This window comes from Bos indicus x Bos taurus, chromosome 10 (assembly GCF_003369695.1).
Source record: "Bos indicus x Bos taurus breed Angus x Brahman F1 hybrid chromosome 10, Bos_hybrid_MaternalHap_v2.0, whole genome shotgun sequence".
NCBI lineage: Eukaryota > Metazoa > Chordata > Mammalia > Artiodactyla > Bovidae > Bos > Bos indicus x Bos taurus.
Genome location: NC_040085.1, coordinates 102,056,668 through 102,082,867, shown reverse-complemented (window position 1 = coordinate 102,082,867; position 26,200 = coordinate 102,056,668). Strand labels below are relative to the sequence as shown.

The following is a 26,200-nucleotide window of genomic DNA, read 5'->3' as shown; positions in this document are numbered from 1 at the left end:
CTGAAGCTTGGTGCGGTGGGAAGCCTGGAACGGACAGTCCCACCCTCTTACCAAGGTCCAGTTCTCTGAAAACCTAGGCACATCCTTCCTCTGCAATTCCAGCACCTCACTGTGTGTCCTGGAATCCCCAAGGTGATGAAAAATATCACTATATTTTGGGAACATATCTTCCCAAAACTCCTAGGTGGGGACCTATTGCAACATTCAGATGATTAACCCTTTGTCAAATTTTATAGTATTTTTGTAATATTTGTATTAAAAATACATACCTGAACAGAACAATGCTAGAAACATTCAGCTGGTAATGTGATTCATGCAAATTTGCACAGACTTTCATGCTGTCTTCTGCTCAGAGACATTTATTGTTTCTCAGACATGGAAATAACTAATAGAATAGTTTCCAAAAAGCATGTATCCAGTGATGTCATAAGTATAGGCTGACAGTCTGTACTGAAGCAAGTTTCCTTCTGTTTCCTGTGGATTTCTCTAACTACATCACTGGACGTGGAAATTACAGCCTGCAAACCATATTAAGTTTCATAGCAAATCTTGTTTGTACCACTTTTAGCAACAGCTGCAGAGAGGAAGGAAATCGTGTCCCTTTATTGTAGAAGTTGAATTTCTTGACAACAACAACTAAAAAATCATCCGTAGAGCCCCCAGATTAAAAAAAAGGATTGAAAGAAAAGCATTAGACTCAAACCTCAAGAGACAAATATGCGTCTTTGATGGAACATCGTGATGGAGGAAAAAGAAGAAGGCGGTTGTTTTCATTTTTTTGCTTACAGCCTTCTGCAATTAGAGGGGGGAGCAGTGTGAGTTAAAATCTGTGAATGAATGGCCTGTGTGGTCTCCCGTAACTCACCTGAGGAGTGGCCAGTCCCGTTCTGCAGGAGCAGCCTGCGGGGCTCGGTGCGGGACACTGGCTGGGGGTGCCAGTGGGGAGGCTGCTGGCAGGACCCGAGGTGCCCTCCCTAAGGCTGTCTCCTGCTCAGGAGCGCTGGCCGGGGCTCTCTGCCAGCCCCCCTTCCCGTGTGCAGCCTCACACAGCCTCTCCCTCGTTCATTAGATAGAGGTCTCGACCGCATCATGATGGTAAAGGCTTGTTCTCGGGACCCAAAGGAGGCCGTGGCTGTGATCAGACTTTGAAAAGTAGGGCCCAGTGGTTCTTGAATTCGGCTCCGCATTGGAACCAAAGGGGGAGCTTTAAACACCAGCACTTCTGGTCTGTTGGGTCGGGCAGAACCCAGGCCTCAGCGGTTTACCGAGATGCCCCGGGTGATCTTTCTGGGCCGCCACCGGCTGGAAGCATGGGTGCTGATCGCGGGTTCCGGGAGGCAACGGGAGGATGGCACGCTCACGGCCCCAGCGAGCCTGGCGCCCAGCAGTGTGCCCCCGCGGGGGTGGAGACGCTGGCTCCACGTTTCCATTTCCCGCATAGCTCGGGCCCGCAGGTGCGGTTTGAGCCACGCCGGGGATACGGATGCTGAAAGGAAGCTGGCCCAGGGAAAGCTGGACGCGTGGTGACAGGTGACAAGGTGCCCAAGAACGTCAGAAACACAGTGCAGGCGTGGGGATCGGGTGCTTCTCTTTCCTTCCCCCGCCCGCCCTTCCAATGACTGACCTTTGCAGCTGTGTTTTGCAGTGATTCTGGACGTGGGAGCAGCCTCTTAGATAGAACCATTGCTGACAGACGACAGCTTAATACAATTACTTTGCCAGACTTCAGCGACCCCGAGACAGGTGAGACCAAAAGGGCAGCGGGGCTGAAACTGTGTTAGCCGGAGCGGGGTGGGGCCCGGCCCCCGGGCCCGTGGGGTGGAGACCCCGGGGCCCAGGGCCGGAAGGCATCGCCAGGGAAACGGGCTCATCTCCCGCCTGACGGGCCTTTTCCCCAGGGTCTTTTTCGAGTCTGGGTTCATGGTGGGGGCCGTCCTATTCCTTGCCAACACAATTCTTTGAAATCTTTCTGTTTTTCCCCTTGCTCTTGGAGCCAAAAATTCGAAACTAAAATTAGACTCTTCCCATCCCCTTCAAGCGTCCCTTGGCTTTTGTGTTTCTTTGTGTCTCTTTAGATTTCAGACTTGCTGAAATCAAGGTTTCGGTGTCTCATCCGTGGCACCCACGAACACACACCCACCCACCCACCGAGAGGGGGCAGTGGGTTCTGAGCCTCGGAGTCCACTGACCCCGAGAGGAGGCCTGCGCACTTCCTGCCTCTCTGCAGACATTAGCACGTCAGTTCGCATCTGTGTTTCTACAGTTGCCTAAGTAGAGGGTGGGTAGAGATACCGCTATCATCTCCAGAAGTGCAAACGAGTAATTTCTGATAGGAATACCGACATCTCAGGGGGCCGTTTGGAGGACTCAACGGACCCAGGGACTATTAAGACGTGCCCAGCTGTGAGCCTGAGGCAGTCCCCGAGTGTCGTTGGGAGCAGGTTTGCTGCCTCCCCGCCACCCGCATGGCACTCTGTGTCTGGCTTAGACCACCTCTGGGCGCCCCCAGCCCCCTGGGGGTTGCCCTCACGAGAGGAGCCTCCCGGTCCTGGGTCCAGACACAACCCCTCCGAAGAGCTGGAGAGCATCCCTGAACCCAGCGCGGGGAGTCACCCTGGAGAGCCTCTCCCCGGGGACGGGAGCCGGGCACAGTCCTTGCCTGAGCTGTTCTCCCAGCTGCCCGCCTTGCCCCGCTAGGCCCCCTTTTCCAGACCTCAAGTCGGCTCAGGAGGCCCGACCGGAGGGCCTTGGGGCTCCCCGGTCAGGAGAGCGCTGGCAGCAGCGTGAATTTCAGTCAGTGCCGTTTACCAGCCGCCGCTCCAAGTGCAGGCTGGGAGGGCCACAGGGACTCCTCGGCCTTACAGCGGCCTGGGCCCCGGACTGAGGGCCAGCCACTGGCGGGCTTAGATGTGAACCAGGCCGACCCTGAGCTGGGCTCTGCTCACGGTCCAGTCCCACTGGAGGGACGTGCGTGACCCTTCACTGCAGAAAAGGGAAGGTCAGGCTCTTAGCCCCCGCGAGGTGATGCTTGGACCTCCGGGGAGAGAAGACAGGGAGGTGATGCTCACCAGTTCCTCGCAGCTGCCGCCCGGGGCCTCCTCCCCCAGGACCCTGTGAGGACCCTGGTATGAAGTCAGACGCCCTGTCCTTCCAGCTGGTCGGGGTCTTCATTTGCCCCGAGGTCCCCAAACTTTCATCTACATCACAGTGCAAACAGGCAGGAGAAAATGAGCGAGGCCCTTGGGGTTCGTTCTCCCCGTTGCCCCAGGAACATCCCCCCCACCGCCCTGAGCCCTCAGGAGGCTCCCTCCGCAGAGGAAACCTCAGGTGCCACAGCATCCAGGTGAGGTGTGTCTCGTGCCCAGCGTGGGTGGCCGCCCTTGTGCATAGTGGGCACCGCTGTCCCTGAATCCTGAGCCGGGGTGGGGTCCACGCGGCCGGGGCACAGGCTCCCAGGTGCTGGCCAGTGACCGTGGTATTGTGCTGTGGTTGTACTTGCCACACGAGCCCCTCCAGGACCCTTCTCACCCGCCCTGCCCGGGAGCCCCATGTCGTTGGTTTCACCACCACCGGTACTTACCAGGAGGCTAGGGAGCCGGAAAAGCAGAAGGCCATGTTAGCAGACCTTACCAGCGGCAGACTGGTCGTAAATGATGGCAGAACCTTCTGAGATGATCCTTTAAATCCGAGAGACTTAAAAAGCCTGACAGACGCTCCTATAAATGGAAAAGGTGCCTCCGTCGTGATGAATAACGGGCAGTTTTGTACAGCTGAGCCCGTGGGCAGTTCCAGGACCCCTGTCTCCAGAATGACCCACGGATTTAGCTTAAGTTCTGCTTCCTCCCTGCCCTTCTCCCTCGCCTTTTCCTAAAGATAACTGTTTTTATTAGCTTTTGGTTTTCCCTTCCATGCAAATAAGCTTAGATCTTATTTCCCACATCCCTTGACTTGAAATAGCAGACTGTGTCTGGGCTGCTCGGCCCCCGTGGGGGTCCCTTCACGCACCCCCCTTGCCTTCGTCAGCAGAGAACGTCCTGGGGCTTTTTACAGCCCCACAGTCAGTGGCTTTTCTAAATTCCCTGAAGGACCCAGGCCTCTGCCAGGAGCACAGCGGATGAAGACGTGTGCCTGGCACAGAGGCGACCTCCCGCGGTCACGACACGGCCCACCCTGTCACCGCGGCGCAGGAGACCCCTTCTCGAAGCCACAGCCCCCCTTGGATTGTCCTTTTTGTTTGCCAGAGCTAAAATTTATTTCCCTTTTATTATTATTTTTTAATTTTCTATTGTGGAAAAACTTCAAATATTCCAAAATAGAGATACTAATGCCATGAGTCCCCATGTACCTACCACTAGCCTCCAACAATTCCTTTTTTTTTTCCTTTATCTCTGCTGTCCAACACTTAGTTTTTGTAAGGTATTTTGAGGCAGATCTCAGATATCATATTTTGCCTGTTAAAATTTCAATGTATGTGTCAAACAGATAAGAGTTCTTTAAAAATCTAGCCAAGGAACCCTCATTATACATCTGGGTCATGATGAAGTACAGGGTCGGTGGTGTTCATTTTGAAAGGCGGGTAACTAACCGGGAGGTCCGCTTCCCACCCCTGCAATTGTCCAGATGCGGATCTGAACTGGAACACGAGGGGAGCCCAAGGCTAGAGGCCTCGGACTCGCCAAGCCCACTGTAGCCAGAGAGTGGACGTTGGTTTTATTAAACGGGAGTGGCAGAGTGGAAAACAACCCGTAAAGAATCTGCTTTCCCTTCTAATATCCCTCTCAGTCCCCTTCTCTCCCCACCCCCACCTCTGTCGTCCAGTAGGTCCTAGCCATCAAAAGAGACTCGAATCCAACGACCGTCTTTCAACTTTGAAGCTATGAGTCATTGTTTTTTCTTTGGAATAAGTTAGTTCCTTAAATAGAGGATGGAAAAAAAATTTTTTTTTCTTCCTTTTGCCTTCAAAACAGGATGTGGAGTAAGGGGATTTATCTTTAGTCATTGGTGGATATTACCAGACACCTATCCAAAGTAAAACGATTCTTTCACCTTGAAAGTTTGCCCCGTTTGTCCAGGAATGTTTTTAATCGTCGCGGTGGTGGTCCTCCCACGGCGTGGTGTGTCTCTCCAGCCGAAGACGGCCGTGGCCCAGCCTGGCGTGCTCACACGCCACTGCCGCGATGCTGGCCCGTGGCTGCCCCTCAACAGCTGCATCTAGGAAAACCTTAGTTCTCAAGTAAATTTTATATAAGTGCTTCTCGTAAAAAAACAAATCAAGGAAAAGTCAAGTTCTAATCCTTTCATTGAAAAGCAAGTAGTTTCTTTCCCTCTAGAGTGTTGCGGATACTATAGGTTAAAGACGTATTATTTTCAGTGGACCATACTGCTGGATCTGTGCCCAGGTAAACCTGAGTTATTCCTGTTCCATGGTGTGGTTGCAGAACAATTAATAACCAGTGAAAACAGCAAATTTGTTTTCTTCGAAAAGTACTTGTGTTCTGTTGTCAAGTAGAGGAATGACTGTGTTACATGACCTCATTTTCTTTGCAGCTTATGTGAGTATATTAAAAGCTAGCTTATTTTTTTTCCTTTGTGTTTCTAAAGTTTTTTTTGCCTTTATCCTTTTTTTTCTCTTTCACTCTTTTAGTGTCAGACTCCTCCTCCTCCTCTTCTCTTCCAAGAACCGAGTCTCCTCTCCACCTGTTTCTGTCTCCTCATCTTCCTTCTCATCCCAAACCCGAAACCTTTGTGTGGCCCCCGGCTGCACGTTCCGTCAGTGACCCGGGGCCCCGCCAGGAACCCTCTCTGTGTAAACATGGTTTATGTTCGTTTTTTTTCCTTTCTTGTTAGACCTGCTTCATTTGCCTGATGTTTTATTTTCTGATAATCTTCCTAACTGATAAGCTGGGTAGCAAACGCCATCAAACCCAAGTGACAGCAAAACTTGCTAGTCTGAAAACCCAGATGCTGCCTGGGGCAGGAGACAATGTTGCCGAGCTCCGCCCTCCCCTCCGAAAAGCAGAGGAAACCTGTCTTGAGCAGAATCAATAGAAGCTTTTCTAGAACATTGCCTCTGGCTCTTGGGCACTCCTATGATTTCCTGGACTTGATATCAATGCATAAAGATCCTATTTTCTTAAAAAAGACAATTTAGAACATTCCTAATTATTTCTGATTTTCAATTTAGAAATGAATTCAACAAGTATTTCATAAGCAAGGTCGTATCTAAAAATATCAGTCATCTGCCTTTTAAATATGTGATTCTCAGAGCTTATGGTGTGTTACAGTCACACAGAGAGCTTTGAAAACTGCAGATCCCCTGGGTCCGAGCCCCAGAGTTTACGATTCAGGAGGCCTGAGCTGGGGCTCAAGAATATGCGTGTATGAAATACCTTCTCATGATTCCCGTGACAGTGGTTGTTAAGACTATAAATTGCTTTCCATTTGCAGGGAAAGAAAATGGAGGGCTTGTGTCATGAATCTAGGCAGGGAAATTGAACAGTGTTTCAATCTAATCTTGCTTTTAAATAATAGGGACGTTTGAAAGTCTGTTTTGGGTCCTGTCAATTAAAAAAAAAAAAGATCCCTGTATTAAAATGAGACACTGGTTGATAAAGTCCTTAAATGGCCCCTAAATGTGAGTCTCACCAGGAGATCCACCCTTGTTCTTCCACTCATTTATTTAATGCTGACTTTACCTGCAACATAGCCAGAAAATTTAATCTCTATACCCATGTTTTATAAGGGTTCATCTTTGGTCCAAACGCTGTTATATGCTGCACAAAAGCTCAGCATATAAAGAACTACTCTCCCGAATGTGCTCATATTTCTGATGGTGACCTGCTACGTTAGACTCACTCACGTGTGCACACACACACACAGAAAGGAGACTGTCATCTAAAATAAATAATTTAAACCAAGAAACACTCTGACCTTACTTATCTGCATAGTAACTGTTCTGAACTCAGTCTCAATGACAATCCCACTTTTACAAAATGGAAGATGAAGATAATGTTTATAAACTGCTTACGTTGTTTTTAATCTACTTCTTAAAATAGACATTTTCCCTTAATACAATGACTAGGAGCGGTTGCCAACTTTGGCTTTTTTTCTGTTCTGGTTTTTCCAGAAAGATGGTTTTTTACATTGACTTTTGCCCAGCTTGAGGCTGGGGTTCTTGAAATGGAATCTTACTGATCCAGGAGGCTCAGTTGTAAAGAATCCGCCTGCCAGCGCAAGAAACGTGGGTTCAGTCCCTGGGTGGTGACGATCCCCTGGAGGAGGAAATGGCAACCCACTCCAGTATTCTCACCAGGAAAATCCCATGGACAGAGGAGCCTAGCAGGCTGCAGTCCACGGGGTCACAAAGAGTCAGATACGACTGAGTGGCTGAACGATAACAAGAAAAACTATTCTAGAATGATGTTAGATACTCCCACTGCCCCTTCCCTTCTTGTTTGCGTAACAAAGCCACCTACCTCCACACCCACCAGTATTTACCTCGTTGCATCCCAAGCAGCCCTGTGTCCCTTTAAACCTCTGAGGACTGAGGTCCAGCCTCTTCTGGTGGGACACCTGATATCAGACTAATTAGCAAATGGGTAGGGCAGCGCGCACCCACTGGGCTTTCTGCTGAACATGCTGTGCGCCAAGCAGCCTCGGCTGTTTATTCTTCACAAAGCTCTGAGTCACCTTCCGTCCTGAGGGAGCCCCTGGCCGGTCACCAGGTGTTCTAAGGCTGTCGCGCCCGAGGACCTTGCCTCCCAGCCACAAGCACAGCGTTGGGCTGGAGAAGGAAACATGCCACACGTGCACGTGCCTAGCGAAGGTGAAATTTATTGATTAAAATTATAGTAAATCTGAATGCAGCTCTTTCCCCTAGAACAGATAGCCTAGACCTAAAGCTCCCTGAATCCTACCCTGCCCCCAATCCTTTGACTTCACAGGATCGAACACTAGCCCAACCCTACAACTGCTGTAATCATGAAGAGGCTTAATGTGTGGAAAGATCTGGAAATTGCTTGTTTATTTTTCCCTTCCCTTTGGAATTTCCTGCCCTGGAAACAAAACAGTCCATGAATTGGTCAGCTTTCACGTGCTGAGTGAACATTTAAACACGGAGGGGAATGCCCAGTTGGCCTTCCTTTGCTTTAAAAAAAAAAAAAAAAAAACCATTGTTAGTGGAAAAACATATGTCACTCTTGAATTGAAATCTGATCCCAGACAACCGGACTTACAGTTGGAAGGTTATGAGAATTCCATTTGCTTTTTTAGCCTTAATTTTGATTTTTCAAATGTTTGTTTCTTGGTTTTAATTTTTGGTTTGATTTGTTGTTCCAAGGCAACTCTCCAGAAGTATACTTTCATGGTTTTCCCTCCCTTTTTTCAGTTAGTAAGTAGTTTACCGATCTATTAACTTTTCCGAGGGTCTCCAGAATCACGCTACCCTCCACCGCGCAGTGTGTGCTGTGGCTGTCGATTCCTGGGAGTGTTCGGATGGCCTGGACCCTAAGCTGCCACCCGCTTGCTCACCCCTCGTGGGGCCCAGCTCGCTCGAGATTCTAACGCTTCCTCATGCAGCTTGGGTTTAAATACGGAGGAGGCAGCACTTGTCTGGAAAGGACTACAGAAGGAGGCATTGCAGGAAAAATGCCCAAGGGAACGAGTGCGGTGGGGGTGTCAGCAGCCCCTCGGCGACTGATCAAAAGTGTGAGACATCTAGGCTTCCCAGTGAGGGTCATCTGTGGATTTGGGGTAGAGGGAGCTAGTTGAATCTCAAAATTCCTTTCTGGTTCAACCCTTATTAGTACACAGAAAAAGCGATTCCCTTTCCATACGGTAAAATGAGGCTTGACGTATTCATACAGAGGTGTTAACCCTTTCGATAAAAACAGCCCGAAGTCTCTGGAAGGCCAGGGGAACCTGGGTTCCGCGGGCAGTTCTGCAGAGGGGCCCACGCAACCCATTTAACCTTCCTGGCCTTGGATTCCTCACCTGTGAGGATCTAAATTTGCTTGTTACTCTGTTCACACACCTGGGCTTCCCACGTGGCACTAGTGGTAAAGAAGCCGCCTGCCAATGCAGGAGACACGAGAGACACCAATTCGGTCGCTGGGTCGGGAAGATCCCCTGGAGAAGGAAATGGCAGACCACTCCAGTATTCCTGCCTGGACAGAGGAGCCTGGCAGGCTACAGTCCATGGGGTTGCGCAGTCAGACACAGCTGAAGCGACTTGAGCACGCTGTTCACACACGCTTTTGTGGTTTACCAGGAGCTGATCCTGATTTTAAGCCTCTACCAGCCCCTGTGGCTCCCTGAGGGCAGTGACCGGCCAGGCGGGGAGAGCTGGCCTGGAACGTAGCCGCCAGGCCGCCCCCCACGGCGCCCTCACTCCTGAGCTGAGGAGCCCAGGCGCCCCCGTGCACCTACCTCAGCGGTCGTCATTCTGGAGGGAGACCTGGGTGGATGTCCTACCCTCCTCTCCGAGAATGTGCCGGCTCGTGTTCCCAGCTTCATTTTATTTCACCGATTCTGGTGAAAGTGCTGCTCTCTTTAGGAGCCCAGAGAAGAGAATGATACTAAGGAAAACACACCCCGCTCAAATGAAGCAAGGTGAGATACAAGGCCGAGGTGGTGAGCGTTTTATTATTGACCTTGCGTTTTCTGACTTAAAAACATCCGTCAGGATCAGGAAGTGACCAAGTCGGTGAGGTGGTGACTGACTGTACCTTCTGCCTCTGCCTAACAGAAAAAAGTCCCTTTTTAATCTATATATGAAAAGGTCACTCTAATGATGGCCCCACTGCTTTTGAGGGGTGGCAACTGAAGTGTAAATGTTCTTGCTCTTTTTTCATTAAAATTAATTCTCTTAAAAAAGTAGTTCGGGCTTCCCTGGGAGTTCAGATGGTAAAGAATCTACTTGCAACGTGGGGGTCTCAGGTTCCATCCCTGGGTTAGAAACATCCCCTGGAGGAGGGCACGTCAACCCACCCCAGGGTTCCTGTTTGGAGAATCCCACGACAGAGGCTACAGTCCACAGGGTCACAAAGGGTCGGACACGACTGAGCGACAAACACTGGACACTGCCGCACGTTCACTTAGATAGTTCTAGGATGTCTCTCCCTAAACGAGGTTGAATGGCAGTTCAGGAGGTGGACAGGTCAGTAATGCAGCCCTCGGGCTAACGCCGGGCGTGTGTGTCCGGGAGTGAGGCCGCGGCCCAAGCCGGGAGCCTCCTCCCCGGGCCGCATCCGCACAAGCCGCTTTCCCCAGGGGTGGGCGCTTCGGTGCAGAGTGGCGGGCTCAGGACTGTGCAGCGGTGGGGTTGGGGCAGGTGGGGAGCCTCCCCGTGTAGTCCTCCAGAAGGTACTGCCTCCCGCCCCGCAGCCGGCTCCCGAGCTCCCTCCGACGGCCGGCCCCCCGCATGCCTGCTGAGCGCCCCGCCAACAGCCCCGGAGCACGCTGGCCGCCGCGCATGCCCCTGCCTCCGGGGTCCTTCCCGACGCTTTCCCTGGAAAGGACCACCCCTTTCCGGAGGAAAGCACGTCCCATCAGGTCTGAGCTGTGCTTGATACTCTGTGAAAGTCATTGGGAGTCGTGACCTCGTCTTGGGACTGGGGGGTTGTTTTGTCCAGATGTACTTGGCTATCTTAGTCTCCTTTTCGCACAGGGAACAAGGAAAGTAGCTACGAGAATAGCCCCCGAAGTTCCCGATCCTCGGAGCCCACAAGCAGGCCTCACAGTGGGCGGGAGGCGGATGGAACCACAGTGGCCCCCAAGGCCGCTCTGCTGGGGCGCACCCCAGCTCCCCGACTCGAGGGGAGCGGGCAGCCCTCCAGGGGCCAGAATGCGGAAGGGAGACCCTTGACAGCCCCGTGTGAGGAGCCCACCCCCCAAATCAGAGGCAGGACCACCCCCAGTGGAGATGGGGATTGTCCTAACCCGGGGCTGAGGGGTGGGCGTGGAGGGAAAATGGTCCGTGTTTTTTAAGGATTCAGAGAACATGCGCCTGACTGAGCGCTGCAGGGACAGGTGGGGCCCTGTCCTCCCCTTCCTCACCGGCTGCTCAGGCCCGGGCCGCTGAGGCTCTCAGAGCGCAGGGACCCGGTGCGAGGAGGTCGCTGGACCACTTCTCATCAGCGCTCAAGCCTCCTCTTGAGAAACAGGCATCCTTCTCCTGTTAAAGATGGAAGGTTTCAAGCCCAGCTGTCTGGCGGAATGCTTAGTCGTTCAGATCACCGTTCAGTGCGCGGGGCCTTTGAGAAGTGAAGCTGCTTTTTTTTTTTTTTAAATTTCATTGTTGGGGGAGGGGCACAGCTTCGAAGAACCGGAAGCTGAGTGAACTCTGCCAGCAGGTAGCACTGAGTCAATTCAGGACCGAGGGAAAACACGTGCAGAGAGCTCTGGGCAGTGGGTAATTCCTGCACACACGGGCTCCTCTCAGAGCAGCGCCAGAGGGCGGGTGCCTGCGAGGCTGCGCGGGGCAGATGGGACGCGGGTGACGAGGAGCGAGGCCGGAGCCGGTGCAGCCACGCGCCCCGCGCTCCCCGCGTTCACGCGCAGACCGAGCTAGCGCTCCAGGGCTGGAAGCAGAGGGCAGCCTGAACCCCGCGCGAACACTTAGACATGGGTCCTTAGCTCTTCGGCAGAGGGGTTTTTTGTTCTTTTTCGCACTTCAGTAGCACAGATGTCAGTTGTTCCTGGGCTGTAATGCTCACCAAGTCGGCAGGGTTGCACCTTTGACCTGTTCCTCCTCTACACGCTGTGAGGATGGGAGGGGAGAGGGAAGGTGGACATCGTTCAAACCACAGCGGCTTAGGTACCACCACCAGAAGAGTCGAGAGGGCCACTGGAGTATAAAAACACGCCAGCAGTCAGTGACCCTGCTTGTGAAAATACAGGTGACCGAACACAGCCTGGCTGTGAAGTTTACTGCCTTTTGCTTAACAGCGTTACGGGCTCTGAGATTCCTTTGCCTGATGAACTTCAAGTATTGAACTAGGGTCCGTGTCTGAGGCCTGTGTGAAACTGACCACAGGTGTAGTGAGCCAAGGAGAGGATTTGGAAAGACAGCAGCAGGCAGTGTGAGCTGGCTGGACCCCGTGTCCTGCTTCTAGCAGAGTTTCTCTATGGGCTTCAGGAGATGATAGGAATGGGGGTAGGAATCCTCCAGGGGATGCGGAGCCTGCATTCTGCTTCCTGAGGTCAGGGGCCCTGGCTCCTGGCCCCTCGGCCCAGGCTCTCTATCAGCAGTACCCTTCCACACCCCACCCAGATGGTCGTCCTAAGCGGGGACTCAGATAAAGACCCTGGAGGTGGGGATCAGAATAGTTCTTCAAGCAGTGCTTTGCCGACGTATCAGATGTCCAAAGCAGCATTTTCTCTTGGGCATCTAGGTGGGATGAAATTCAGCTCCAGGACATCGTTGCCCCATGGACACAGAACCTAGGCCAGGTTTCAGGGTCCGCTGTCACCTGCCCACGTCAGCTGTCGGTTCAGTTGGTTTCACGGTGGCTTTTCAGAGCCCCTGCACCCTGTGACTGAGGGACTTGGTGGCTGCTCGGCCCTGAGGGTTCCAACAGGGATAAGCACTTCTCGAATTAATGTGATAAATAGGAGATGCTCAGCGGCCAGACACGTCCCCTGGCTCACCTATCAAACCTGATTATCTGGAAGCTTATTCCTCCAGAGTCTTGGATTTCAAATTAGAAATATGCCTTCTGTTCCCACTCTGATTCCTTTCTCAAGCCTCAGTTTGTCCATTTCCCTTGGAGGGATAATCCTCTTAACCCCCATGCACGCTGTAAGAATACATTTGCCTTCATGAGAAAGAAAAGGGTTGCTTTAAAAATAGGTTGGTCAGGACTAGCATTTCTAGTTTACCTATGTAAATCAAAATCTATCTTGGCACTTACCATTTCAGTCTATGCAACAGTAAGACGCAGTTTGTTTTGATTATTTTTTGTAATCAGATTTATCTATTCTAATTCATAGTGATGCTTAGCCCTTTCTTCCTCCAAATTCTAACCCAGTGAGAGAGTTTGATATATTTGCACTATTGCTAGGAAGAGTGAAAGTGAAAGTTCAAGTCGCTCAGTCATATCCAACTCTTTGCGACCCCATGGACTATAGAGTCCATAGAATTCTACAGGCCAGAATACTGGATTGGGTCACCATTCCCTTCTCCAGGGGATATTCCCAACCCGGGAACTGGATCCAGGTCTCCTGCATTGCAGGCGGATTCTTTACCAGCTGAGCCACAAGGGAAGCCCTATAGACATTAGCTATTAAGTATTTTTATCATTATTGTAAATCACCTGCTCTTGTTAATAAATATTGAATGCTCAAATACCCACCCCTCCCTCAGAACCTGAAGGGTGTCTGCCCCGTGAGACGTGTGTGAAAAGGGATCATGTAGGAAGGAAACAGTTGTTTCTGATGAACCTCAGTCACCCTCCCTTTGTAAGGGGGTTAGTTACACTGGAGCTGGGGAGCCCCTAGGTAAGAGCAGTGTTAATTCATGTGCACCACGGTCAGCCTTAGTGCCAGTGGTTGGGAGGAGCCCTTTGAGCCGGGGAAGGTTCTGGCCCCTGGGCGGTTAGGGAAGGAGGGTAGGGCACCGAGCCGTGGTTCCCTCGAAGGGGGCCACTCTCTTGCAGATGTCATACAGTGACAAGTCTGTTGGCAGTGCTCATTCACTCATTCATTCGTTCGTTCCATGAGCATTTACCAAGCACATTTCAGGGCCTGGCATTCTTAGCCCCTAAAGTACCTAGCGGGCTTCCCTGGAGGCTCAGCTGGTGAAGAATCTGCCTGTAACGTGGGAGACCTGCGTTCCACCCCTGGGTTGGGAAGATCCCCTGCAGAAGGGAAAGGGAAAGGCAGAATACTCCAGTATTCTGGCCTGGAGAATCCCATGGACTGGGGTTGCAAAGAATCGGACACGACTGAGTGACTTTCACTTCACTTTCAAAATACCTAAATGGAGGACATGACTCCTGTCTTCCAGAACCACCCAGTCTCATAAGAGAGACAGTTAGGTTAACGTTAACGTAAAACAGTGTGGTCTGTACAGGGATCACCATGACCACAGGAGGATATGGGGCACTGAGGTCCTGAGGTCTAACGTTTTGCCTGAGAATGGTAGGGAGGAGGATCCAAAGGCTCACGGCAGCCTTCCTAAAGGAGGTGGTATCAGAGCTGGATTTAGACGCTCGATTTGCAGTTAGACTAGTGTCTGAGTCACCTGCTGGCTATATGCATTTGGGTAACTTACTCACTAAATCTCAATTTTGTCGTCTAAACAATGCAGGTAACAGTGTTACCTGCCTCAGAGAATTGTTTAAAGATTAAATGAAGCAATATACATAAAATGCAAACCAGAGTGCCTGGAACAGGCCTCTAAAACTGATAATCAAAAATGATAATCAAAACTAGTTCACTAAAACTGATAATCACCACTGCCGGCATCATCATTTGCCAGACCTTCTTCACAGTGAAACATGAGTATGTGAAGAATAAATGAATTTAGTTGTGTATGTGAGTGAGTGAAGTCACTCAGTCGTGTTCGACTCTTTGCAACCCCATGGACTGTAGCCCGCCAGGCTCCTCCGTCCATGGGATTCTCCAGGCAAGAGTACTGGAGGGAGTTGTCATTTCCTTCTCCAGGGGATCTTCTTCCTGACCCAGGGATGAAACCCGGCTCATTCAGGCAGACGCTTCACCGCCTGAACCACCAGGGCAGCCCCAGTTGTGTATAGATATCACAAAGAGAAGGAACTTTGACGTTGTTTCTGAGAAGTTGGTTTGTGAACCAAACAGATCATCTGAAAAGCAAAATTAGCCCTTTGTCTAAAAGTCACAAATCCTTGTAGCCAAGGAGTCTGAGAATCTAGTAGAAAATGTGTAGAATTTTTCTAGAGCAGTGGTTTATTATTTTTCTTTTTAAAAAATGAAACATTTTAAGCATTTCTCAGTTTTGATTTCATTTTTGATTTCAGTCCCTAACCCATGTAAACAAGATCTCTTGAGGGGCCTTGCAATAACTTTGCAGAGGGACTTCCCTAGTGATCCAGTGGCTAAGACACCACACTCCTGATACAGAGGGCCCAGTTTTGATCCCCAGTCAGGGAACTAGATCCCATATGCCTTGGCTGAGACCTGGTGCAGCCAAATTAATTAATTAAAGAAAATGACTTCGCAGAGTCCAAAGGGATTCTGAGATAAAAGGGCTCTGAGAACCTCTGTCCTAAAGAACAAGAGCTTCCTGGTCCCCTTTCCCCAGATCGCTGGGCTGCAGGGAGGCAGGACCGCTCAAGCTGGCTGAGCTGTGTAGACGAAGCCCTCAGGCTTTTCTTGACCCACTGTCATCTAATAACACCCTCTTCCTGTCAATCCAGGTCGAGGCCTCAGTCTTAGCTGTACGTTGGTGTTACCTGCGTTATCAACGAATAGATGGCTGGCCCCACCCCTAGCATCAGTGATGCTGTAGCTATGACATCATGGTCATTTTTTTTAATCCTTAAGTGATTCTAATGTGAAGCCAAGGTTGAGAACCCCTGTTGGAGGTAGTCAGTAAGAAGGTAAGCCAGCTTGGTAATAGGCTCAGGATGTAGCAACAGCAGTTTCATTTATATAACTAATCATTGCTATTAAAAATCTCAGAGAAGCTATGTCCATCCTTGTTATCAATTTTTAAAATGCTGATTTTCCATAAAGAGGTTGAAAACAGAACAAGACCCCCAAAACCAACAGCAGTTTCATCATCTTGCTGCTTAGGTTTTTTTTTAAGTAGTCTGACACACTTTGTCTCTGCACGGTCAGTCCTTAGCTGAGCTCCATCAGCTCTCTTGTGTCACCTTTGAACTTGGGCTCGTGGGCCTCCTCGCACAGCAGCGCTGACTCTGGAGGCCTCCCTGGGCCTTCTCCAGAACCGTCCTCTTACGTGTCCCCGTGGGTGCTGTCTGGGGATTGTCCGCAGAAGCTGGATTCTCAGGCTGGTCCCCAGCCCCCTCCCCCGTTTCCCTTCCACCAACCCCCTCCCACGGAAGGATTTGAGTATATTGAGAAAAATCCACGTTTCCTTCATGTTGGGACTGTCAAAACACAATATGGATGGCCAGTTTATCACTGCAAATACTCTTAAAAATGAGTAAATTATGGTACATTTGAAAGCCCCAGCAGAAATTATTTTTATGCTCACAGTCTCCTCTTACCCAGAGTAGACCCAACTCGGTTTATTTGAGTAGTCAGCGTGTATCTCTCTATAATCACCGTTTTCAACCTCATAATAAGTTGATAGTTACCACTGACAGGGCTGGAATGTTTATCTCTGTATTTCACTTGAGGATGAATTATAAATTAAGAATGTTGCCAGCGAATATAAATATCACCAGTTTTCAATCTGAAATAACTGAGACTCCTGTTCTCAGTTCTGAAACCATTCCTCCAAGAGGGGATGTGGGAAAGAGGTGGGGAGAGACCCCTGTTTCAGAAGGTGGCCCCTGTCTGGCAGGAGCTCCCCAGGTCAGCATGGGAGGAACGTGTGGTTTGACTCATTTGATGTCTGAGTAGCAGCCCTTTGGCCAGATCCCCCTGGCTAGTGAACCTGTCCCAGCCTCAGAAGAGCAGCTTTCACAGAAGAGTAAGGCGGGCGCCGCCTCTGCTCTGACCTGACCTCCAGCGGGCTGGGGTTAGCCTCGGTGTAGACGTCTGCTTACATAGCGGGCAAAAGTGCGTGCTTCTGTAGTTTTTAAGTCACATCCCAGACTATGACCCCAGATCCTTCAAAGGCCAGGGAACGAAGTGGGCGGTTGCTGGGTGTGTCTTGAGACCAAAACCCTCCATGCGGAATCCTTCGAAGCAGCCCAGGGTGGTCCCTCCCCTGCCCCCCAGGGAGTCTCCAGGTCCAGGCCCCCGGGAGGGTGCTCTGGCGCCTGCCTTGGTCGCCCTTCAAGCATGCCGGGTTCAGCAGCGTGTCTCTGCCGGGTGTCCCCCTTCTCAGCCCACTCGAGGCTCCTGGAGAGTCGCTCTGCAGTCTAAGCTCTGTGGTGACTCAGAGGGCAGCTGAAGCCAAGGACAGGATCTAGGATGCCAGGCCCCAGCGGTCGCATGGGGTGTGACCTTCGAAACCCAGACACCCCCGGGGAGGGACGTGCGTGCGTCTTGGTCTCGTGTCTGTGTGGGGGCTGTGGGGCGTTTGGGGTTGGCTGCTTCAGTCTGTCCTTTCACCTCTGATGTGGTCTTCTCGAACCCCCACCCCAACCCCGCAGGCTCCATCCACGCCACATCAGTCGCGGCCTCCAGAGTGGAGCAGGCGCTGTCGGAAGTGGCCTCGTCCCTGCAGAGCAGCGCCCCCAAGCAGGGCCCCCTGCACCCCTGGATGACGCTGGCGCAGATCTGGCTGCATGCAGGTACCGCTCTGCCCCCTGCCCCACCCGGCCTGCCGCTGCGCCCAAGGGGGGGCATGTGCCCGGGGCAGCAGTGTTCACGCGAGAGCAGGGCCACTGCCCCCCAGACAGCCTCTGCAGGGTACCCAGAGGTCCAGTGGTCCTGCTTCAGCTCTGAGCCTCAGTTTCCTTCTCCGAACCATGGGGTTCACCGCACCCTCTCCTAGGGTGATGAGCCTCGGTTTCCTCCTCCAAACCGTGGGGTTCACCGCACCCTCTCCTGGGGTGATGAGCCTCGGTTTCCTCCTCTGAACCGCGGGGTTCACTGCACCCTCTCCTAGGGTGATGAGCCTCGGTTTCCTCCTCTGAACCGCGGGGTTCACCGCACCCTCTCCTAGGGTGATGAGCCTCGGTTTCCTCCTCCAAACCGCGGGGTTCACCGCACCCTCTCCTGGGGTGATGAGCCTCGGTTTCCTCCTCCGAACCGCGGGGTTCACCGCACCCTCTCCTGGGGTGATGAGCCTCGGTTTCCTCCTCCGCACCGCGGGGTTCACCGCACCCTCTCCTGGGGTGATGAGCTCAGCGCCCCGCGCACTCTAGCAGTGACATCCCAGAGACCCTGGGAGAGGGGTCGGGGTTCGGGTGACAAGTCGTCTCCGTCTAGGCGGGGAAGGGGCGGCACCCTGTGTCCAGGCTCCCCTCTCTGACAGCACTCCTGGGGACCCTCAGAGAGTAAGGCAGGTGCCATGGCTGTGGGGCGGGACACTAGCCCAGAAAGCAGGTGTGACCCCCCCAGTTTCACACGGCTGCTTCTGCATAGCTAGGAAGTCCCCCCCAGTAAATCCAGCACACGGGCATGTTCGCATGAGAGTCCTCCGTAGGGAGCCGGCGATGGCGGCTGAGTTGCTGGCATGTGTGTAGTTCTGTGTGAATGATCACTTTCTCGTGTTTTAGCCCTTGATCTCACAGGGCTTCCCAGGCTCAGCTCCCGGGGTGCCTGGTGAAAGCCCACATCTGGCTGGGGAAAGTTCTTCTTACCCACCAGCGCCCATCTGTTTAGTCTGCTTGTGCCAGGGCTAATTGCATGATGCGCAATCTTGTTTGCAACCTTTGTGTAAGAAGACACAGTTGGGTTTATATACCTGGCTTGGGCATGTCCCAGAGCCAAGCTCAGGCAGCGCCTTCTGTGAGCCGTAACAATGCCCGTAAATTAACAAATTATATTCTTCTGAGCAGAAGCACAGACGAGGGCTGACTCACGGCCTTGCTCATTGTTCTCCCTGCGCAGACGCTTGCCAGCGTTCGGCCTAGGGGACTTAGACGGGCTGATGCCTCCTTTGCGGCTTGCTTGCAGAAGAGCCCGGTCCCCTGTCTAGGATGTAATGGCCATCCTCTTCCATCACCCTCATGAGCACTGATGGCGAAAAACAGAAAGAGAAGGGGTTCCTGTTAGTGTCCAGGTCAGGTGAGGCTGCCTGAACCTGCAGGGCTAGTGGAGGGGCAGTGTTGTCCTTTAAAACGGGCACGAAGTCGAGTTACTGCTGTTGTCTTTAATGGGCATTTACTTGGCTGCGCGGTGTCAGTGGCGGTAGGCAGGACCTTCAGTGGCTTTGTGCAGACTCTCAGCTGTGGCACGTGGGGTCCAGTTCCCTGACCAGGGATCCAACCTGAGCCCCCTGCACTGGGAGCGTGGAGTCTTAACCACTGGCCTGCCAGGGAAGTCCCTGAAGTTGAGTTTTGAAAGGCCAAAGTCTGAAAAGCCAGAGGGCTGATGGGGACCCTTCCAGGCTGGAGCCAGCTCCCCGGACCCCTCAGGCCCTGCCGTTCTTGCCCGTGTCTCAGAAATGCTGATGACCTGGATGAGGGTCCGTGAGTCCAGGACGCCTTCGCCTGCCCGTTGTGTGGTAAGACCACACTGTGCTCCTCTTGGCATGGCCTGCCATGACTCTTGGGAAGAAACTGCATATCTGCTTCTGAGAGCATTGACGAACTTGGCAGCTAAGATTCCATTTGGGGTTGTCCTAGAAGTTTTATTAATCACGTGACATCCATTTCTCATTGCCATAGCCTATAAGAGAGAATAAAGCTCTCATTGCTATTAATAGGTGTGGCTTTTAACATTATAGGAGTTGGTGGAATTGAATTCTGGAAAGCAAATGTCATACCTGCCGTATAAGCTCTGAGCAGAATATAAATCACGCATATATAGTATGAATAGTGGCATAAATTAGAATCTTATAGGATTGGTGCCATATTGACTCTTTGAAAGCACTGGCTTTGTTTGAGTCAAGATTAGAATTGTGTCATATATTCAACCTAGTCTTTGAAGAGGTAAATTCAGAAAGAATTCATAAAACAAGCTTCCACTGAAATGTAGGATTCTACCATGTGTGGTTTGGGCTTGACTGCTCTGGGCGGCAAAATGCAAGTGACCCACATTTTTGAGAACGTACGGAAACTAGGGAGCATCTGTGTCCATCCTCAGCTCCAGCAATACCACCAGCTTCTGCAAACAGCGCAGGTTTCAGAGCAAGCTAGATCAAGGCCCGGAACCCCAGGCTGGTGTTTCTGTGGCCTGTGGGTCTCTTCTCTCCTGGTCATTTTTCTGTGGTCTGAGTGTAGCGGGAGCTGGTGAGGCGGCGCCCGATGGAGGAGGCGCCCGGTTTGAGAGTAGCAGGTGAGGCCACTCTGAGGTGACCCAGACGTCCAGCCTGTCGTACAAGCAGGTCCCGGCCGCGGGGTGTGTGTCTGAAAGTCAGAGAGGTTGTGACCAGGAGCCCTGAGCCTCTGCTGCTCTGAGGGGCCAGCCGCCAGCCCTGCAGGGAGCCCAGCCCAGGAGAGCAGGGGCACTCAGCCCCTGAGGGCCCCCGGGTGGGGAGGCCGTGCCCAGGGTGACCCCCTGCCCCAGCACTTCTGACCCAGAGCCCCCGGCTCCTCCCGGGACCCCCGGCAGCCGACCCCCGTGGGTTGTCCGTGTTCGGCCGCTTGGTTCGAACCTTTGTGACAATTTCATTTATATTATGTTTGAAAAAATAATCCAAGCTCATGGTACACCATTTAAAGGGCACAAAAGACACGGAGTGGAGGCGTTCCCCACACTGAGCACCGGTCACCCCCCTCCACGGCCGCCATGTGAGTGGCTGCACACCTGCCAGAGGGGTGACGCTCGTGGAGGCCGCTACCTGTCACGTCAGAGACCGAATCCACTGTGTGAACTGACCATCTTTTAACCAGTGATCCGCTGACTCATGTTTAGATTATTTCTAGTATTTTGCTGTTACAGACAGGCATCAGTAATAGCCTTCTGAACACTGTTCTGTGTGACTTCAGTTCAGTCGCTCAGTCGTGTCCGACTCTGTGACCCTGTGAACCGCAGCACGCCAGGCCTCCTGTCCATCACCAACTCCCAGAGTTCACCCAAACCCATGTCCATGGAGTCGGTGATGCCCTCCAACCCTCTCACCCTCTGTCATCCCCTTCTCCTCCTGCCCTCAGTCTTTCCCAGCATCAGGGTCTTTTCCAATAAGTCAGTTCTTCACTTCAGGTGGCTAAAGTATTGAAGTTTCAGCTTCGGCATCAGTCCTTCTGGGTAAGGGTAATTCCTAAAAGTGGAATTGATCAAAAGTTACTCTTTAATCTTGGTAAAGTTTGTCACATTGCCTTCCGCAACTGTGCCAGTTTGCATTCCAGTCAATAAGGTATTAGGACTTCCCTGATGGCTCAGTGGTAAAGAATCCACCTGCAATGCAGAAGACCCGGGTTCAGTCCGTGGGTCAGAGAGATCCTCTGGAGAAGGAAATGGCAGCCCACTCCAGTGTTCTTGCCTAGAAAATTCCATGGACAGAGGAGCCTGGTGGGCTGCAGTCCCTGGGGTTGGATACAACTCAGTGACCACACAGCAAGATGCACAAGGCGCTTCCTCACATCTTCAGGGCACGACGAGTTGTCAGACTTCCAGACCGTTGCCAGTCTGACAGGGGACAGCGGGGCTCCATTGTCTGCTCGTGGGTCCTGCCATTACCTTCTTAGGTACTGAGCGTTTCTTTTTGGTTTGTGGCGTTGGCTACACGCCAGAGAAATTTGCCTTGTGTCATACGCGCTGTCTTTTCTCTCATTTAGTTTGTGTTTTACGGTTTTGTTGTTGTGATTTTTTTGCCAATTTTTTTTCCCATTTATCAATCTTTTCTTTATAGCATCTGGGCATCACACGATGTTTCAAAAGCAACTGCCCATTTTTACGGCCTCTTTTCCTAAAAGTTCCAAGTATCTTCCAGTGCTATTTGTAACATATACACCATCTTATAGAGATCAGAAGGCTACTTTCCTCTGTGGTACAGAAGGGAAACCCAGGCCAGAGAGAAGCCAGCCCCTCTGTGGTCTCACTGAGACAGGAGTCAGGAGGGCTGAACTAAAGCATGTGAGGCTAGTTGCACCTCAAGACGTATCTCTCTGGGAGTCACAGATCTGTTTCTCTAGAAGCACACGCACGTGGCCACTGGCCATTGGAAATCCATACTTTCACAGCCCAGGGCTCAACCAGGGTCTTTCTCAGACCAAGCAGCTTCTTGGTGCCCACCCTTCAGTACCCTCTCTGGGGACGGCAGCTGAAATGACTTTGCGGTAGGTGGGTACTTTCTGCTTGTCACTTACTAATAATTACAGCTTTCGTTTTGGCAGCTCTCACCGTCGAAACCAGCGGCTATTCTTAGATGTGCAAGATCAGATTTTTGGATTTCTGCTGGGAATGTGAAGCTGTGACCCTCTCACAATTTCCTTGGCCCCTTCTGCCCTGCCCCCTGCCTGCTTCCTCCCGGCCGCCCAGAGGTGCTTCGGCGGGGTTGCAGGGTGAGCCTGTGGCCTGGGCACCAGGCCAAGATGGAGACAGCTTGCAGACAGGTGGTGTTAGGGTCCCTGCACAGGGTGTGCCTGCCGGAGGGAGCCGCAGTGCCCAGGGGTCAGGCTGCCCTCATGCCAGTCTCCGTGGGTCAGCCCTGCTGGCCCTGCCCTGGGTCGGAGGGGGGGGTGGATTCCCCGTCTGCAGCCTGCAGGTGGCTGACGTTTGCCAAGCACCGCGCATGTGTCTGATCTTATCTCAGGACTTCATGCGTCTTCACTTGTTTGCTCCATGCAGTAGCCATATAAAATGTGTGTGTGTTGAGTTGCTCAGTCGTCTCCAACTCTTGGAATCGCATGGACTGTAACCCACCAGTCCCCTCTGTCCATAGGATTCTCCAGGCAAGAGTACTGGAGCGGGTTGCCATTTCCTCCTCTAGGGGATCTTCCCGACTCAGGAACTGAACCCACGTCTCCTGCGTCTCCTGTATTGCCAGGGGATTCTTAACCGATGAGCCGCTGGCGAAGCCCAGCCGTACGAGGTATACTTACCTTCAGTCACCCCGTTTTACACATGAAACAGCAAGACAGAGGTCCCCCGTCACCCCCCTAGGGTTACATGGCTAACACGGGGAGAAGCCAGAATCCAGACCCAGCGTGGCCCCGGAGCCCCGGCCCCGCCCCGGGCGGCCCCCAGCCGGGAGCCCCGCCGGAGCCGCCGGAGGGTCTGAGCGCCAGGCTCTGGAGGGGGCGCTCGGCGGACGCGCGTGTCTCCCTTCGTGGAGTTTGCGCTTCAGCCGCGCTGGGCTCCCCGTGCCGAGGGCCCTGGGGCGGCGGGGCGGGCTGGGGAGAACGAGAAGGGAGGTGGCCGCCGGGACGTGAGAGGACCAGAGGGCGCGTGGTCAGACCAGGCCCGCGGAGGGCGGGCGGGGGCCGCGGGGAGCCGGAGCGCGTTCCTGGGACGGCGGGGGCTCCGGGGCGGGGAGGGGCGCCGAGCCGCGTCTTCCGGGTGAAGCTGATGGACACACACGGGGAGCTGCTGGGTGAGACGCGCGCGAAGGACTCCACGCGTGGTGGTGACTCTGCTTCCCACCACTGGCGGCCTGGGTGGGGGAACAGGTGGACATTGAACCCTCGCTTGAGGTTTGGGCAGGAAACAGGAAGTCGTGAGCGGCGTTTTAAAGCCAAGGAATGTGAGGAGACGGCCTGGGCCGGAACGCTGATGGAGGAAGGGACAGCCAGGACCCAGACCTGAAGGGACGTCCTTGGGGGTCCAGTTCTAAGACTCCACGCTCCCGATGCAGGGGCCCCGGTTCCATCCCTGGTCAGGGAACTGGACCCCACAGGCCGCACCTGAGAGCTTGTGGCCTGCGACTGGAGAGCCCTCACCCCACACCTGGGATCCAGTGTAGCACCCCCAAAAAATGGGGGAGGAGAGGAAAGCCAAATCAGTGGCAAGGGAGTGGTCAGCAAGGTGGGGGAAAGCGAGGGGGTGCTGTCCCTGTAGCCAGGGGGCTGCAGAGGGGCCTGTGTGGACCCCAGGGGCTTGGGTCCCAGGCTAGACCCAGGGAGACCCCAGCCCCGCCGCCATCTGCTGGGACCTGCTTCCCCAGGCCTGCTGCTCTCCCTGCAAAGTCACACCGTCGTGACAGTCACGGTAACGCACAAGCGTGCTCAGCAGGCGGTGATCACTCAGGAGCTTCTAAGATAACGGTTTCTAAGTCAGCCTTGCATTTTTTATGTATTTTTAAAGGTATGCTGCTGCTACTGCTAAGTCACTTCAGTCATGTCTGACTCTGTGTGACCCCACAGACGGCAGCCTACGAGGGTCCACCGTCCCTGGGATTCTCCAGGCAAGAACACTGGAGTGGGTTGCCATTTCCTTCTCCAATGCATGAAAGTGAAAAGTGAAAGTGAAGTGCTCAGTCGTGTCCAACTCTTAGCGACCCCATGGACTACAGCCCGCCAGGCCCTCCATCCATGGGATTTTCCAGGCAAGAGTACTGGAGTGGGGTGCCACCGCCTTCTCCGTTAAAGGCTATACTGCATGTATAAAATACAATGTGATGAATAATGTATGCTGAATACTATATTGGGCTTCCCAGGTAGTCTAGTGGTGAAGGACCCGCCTGCAACGCAAGAGTGACGAGACCTGGTTTGATCCCTGGTCAGGAAGGTCCCCTGGAGGAGGGCAGGGCAACCCACTCCCGCATTGTTGCCTGAAAAATCCCGTGGACAGAGGAGCCTGGCGGCTACGGTCCAGGGGGTCTCAAAGAGTCAGACACGACTGAGTGTGCACACACTGTACACGTGTATACATTAGGCATATAATGTGTGCATGCACTCACTATACCTGTATATAATAGTACATGTTATATTAGTTATATCTTACAGTATGCATATGTATTAAGTGTATATCATAATATACTCCGTAATACCGTCAAGTGTCCCCGTGCCCCATGCTGTGCAGTGCATCCTTGTAGGCTCTCTCTTCCCTAATAGTCTGCATGTCTCAGTCCCCTGCCCCTGCCCTCTCTGCTCTGTGAATCAGCAGTGAGTTTTCCGTGGATGGAGGAGCTTGGAGGTGCTGAGAGGTGGATGAGGAGGAGACAGGAGCCTGTGTTGGGCTTGGCATCTGGGAGATGGTGACACGGATACACGCGTCCATGGAGCATCAGGGATGGAGCCGCCCTGGTAGGGGCGGGGACACAGTCCTCACAGGAGACCCCTGAGGGGCCAAGCGGGAACAGCAGGGGTCAAGGACGGAGGTTAGGGGCTTCCGTGCCGGCTGCCGCGGCTCCTCAGGCGGGCGGCGAGTCAGGGTCAGCCGAGGGCCGGGGACAAGGTGTGTCACACACACGGGGGACACGGCGCCCTGGTCTCGCCGTCGCCGACACTAAGGGGTCGCCCTTGACAGTGGACACAGCTGTCTGCAAACCCGGAAACAAATGTCAAATGTGCAGCAGGACCCCAACGGGGCCTCCACGAGGGCAGGACGTGGGCTGCGCTCCTCGCGGACGGCAGGCCCGGCGTGGGGTCCCAGAGGGGCTCAGGGCCGGGCCGCACCCATGAAAGCAGAGCCCCTGCCTCCTTCCCCTTCCCGAGCCCCCCAAAGCAGAAGCAATGAAGGGCATTCCCATGGGAGAGGATACGGGTAGCTGCCTCCCCAGGCCTGCTGACTCTGCCGGGGGCAGGAATCGTGTGGGTTCGCAGGACCTCTGTCCTGTTAGCCCTCATGCGATTTCCACATGAAAGAGCCAATTCACGAAGGCAGGGGAGCCCGCGCTGCCCAGGAGGCCAGCACCAGCTTGCCCAGCTTGTTTCCCAGGCACCAGGCTCCTCTCCCTGGAGAACCAGGGCTTGGGGTGAGGGAGTGGTTTGCGGGGTCAGGGAGCCGCAGGATCCGTGGGAAGCTGGTCCCCATGCGCCTTTTCCTTCCTCTGCCCCTGCCAGCGGCTCGGCTGAAGGGCATCCGCACCAGGAGCGGCCCTCCTGCGGGTCTCAGAGAAGTGCCCGTGGGCAGCTGGAGCCCCAGGGAGCAGGAGTCTCAGTGAGGGGAGTGTCTCCGTCTCCAGGCGCACAGCTGGCCGGAGGGGTCCAGGCTGCTCAGCGACCACCCCCTCCACCGCCCCCCCCCCCCGCCGACCCCGCCCTCGCCTGACACCTCTGCGTGGTCCTGAGCCCCAGGCAGAGCGCGGGGCCCAGATCTCAGCCTCACAGCTGACACTGAGCGGGAGCCTGACTAGTATCCGAAACTAGAAGTAGGAACGGGGACACCGGGTGCTCGGGGGCCTGGGGGTGCATCCTGGGCTGGGTCCCTCAGTCAGGAGCCCCCCTCACCACTCGGGGCGAGACTCCCCAGGCCTGCATCTGCCAATGAGCTCAGAAGGCCCTTGTCCCTCTCTTTCACCTGAATTTAGCCCTGGTGAAGGGGTCCTGCCTGTGGGGTCAGGGGAGGCTGCGGGCTGAGGGGTGCCCGGAGC

At 53.4% G+C, this 26,200-nt stretch overlaps 1 protein-coding gene across 5 annotated transcripts in view; it reads left to right on the top strand.

Annotated features, from left to right (window-relative positions):
- The window catches only part of TTC7B (tetratricopeptide repeat domain 7B), a 275,364-nt gene that overhangs the window by 223,612 nt on the left and 25,552 nt on the right, over window positions 1-26,200 (top strand). For 2 of the 5 annotated variants that reach the window (XM_027552726.1, XM_027552729.1), the window contains exons 17-19: window positions 1,646-1,743; window positions 8,339-8,389; window positions 17,268-17,408. In XM_027552726.1, the coding sequence (XP_027408527.1) occupies window positions 1,646-1,743; window positions 8,339-8,389; window positions 17,268-17,408 (290 nt within the window). Of the gene's footprint in view, window positions 1-1,645; window positions 1,744-5,644; window positions 5,807-8,338; window positions 8,390-17,267; window positions 17,409-26,200 lie in introns of all 5 variants that reach the window. The other 3 variants (XM_027552728.1, XM_027552730.1, XM_027552725.1) reach the window with 2 other exon arrangements.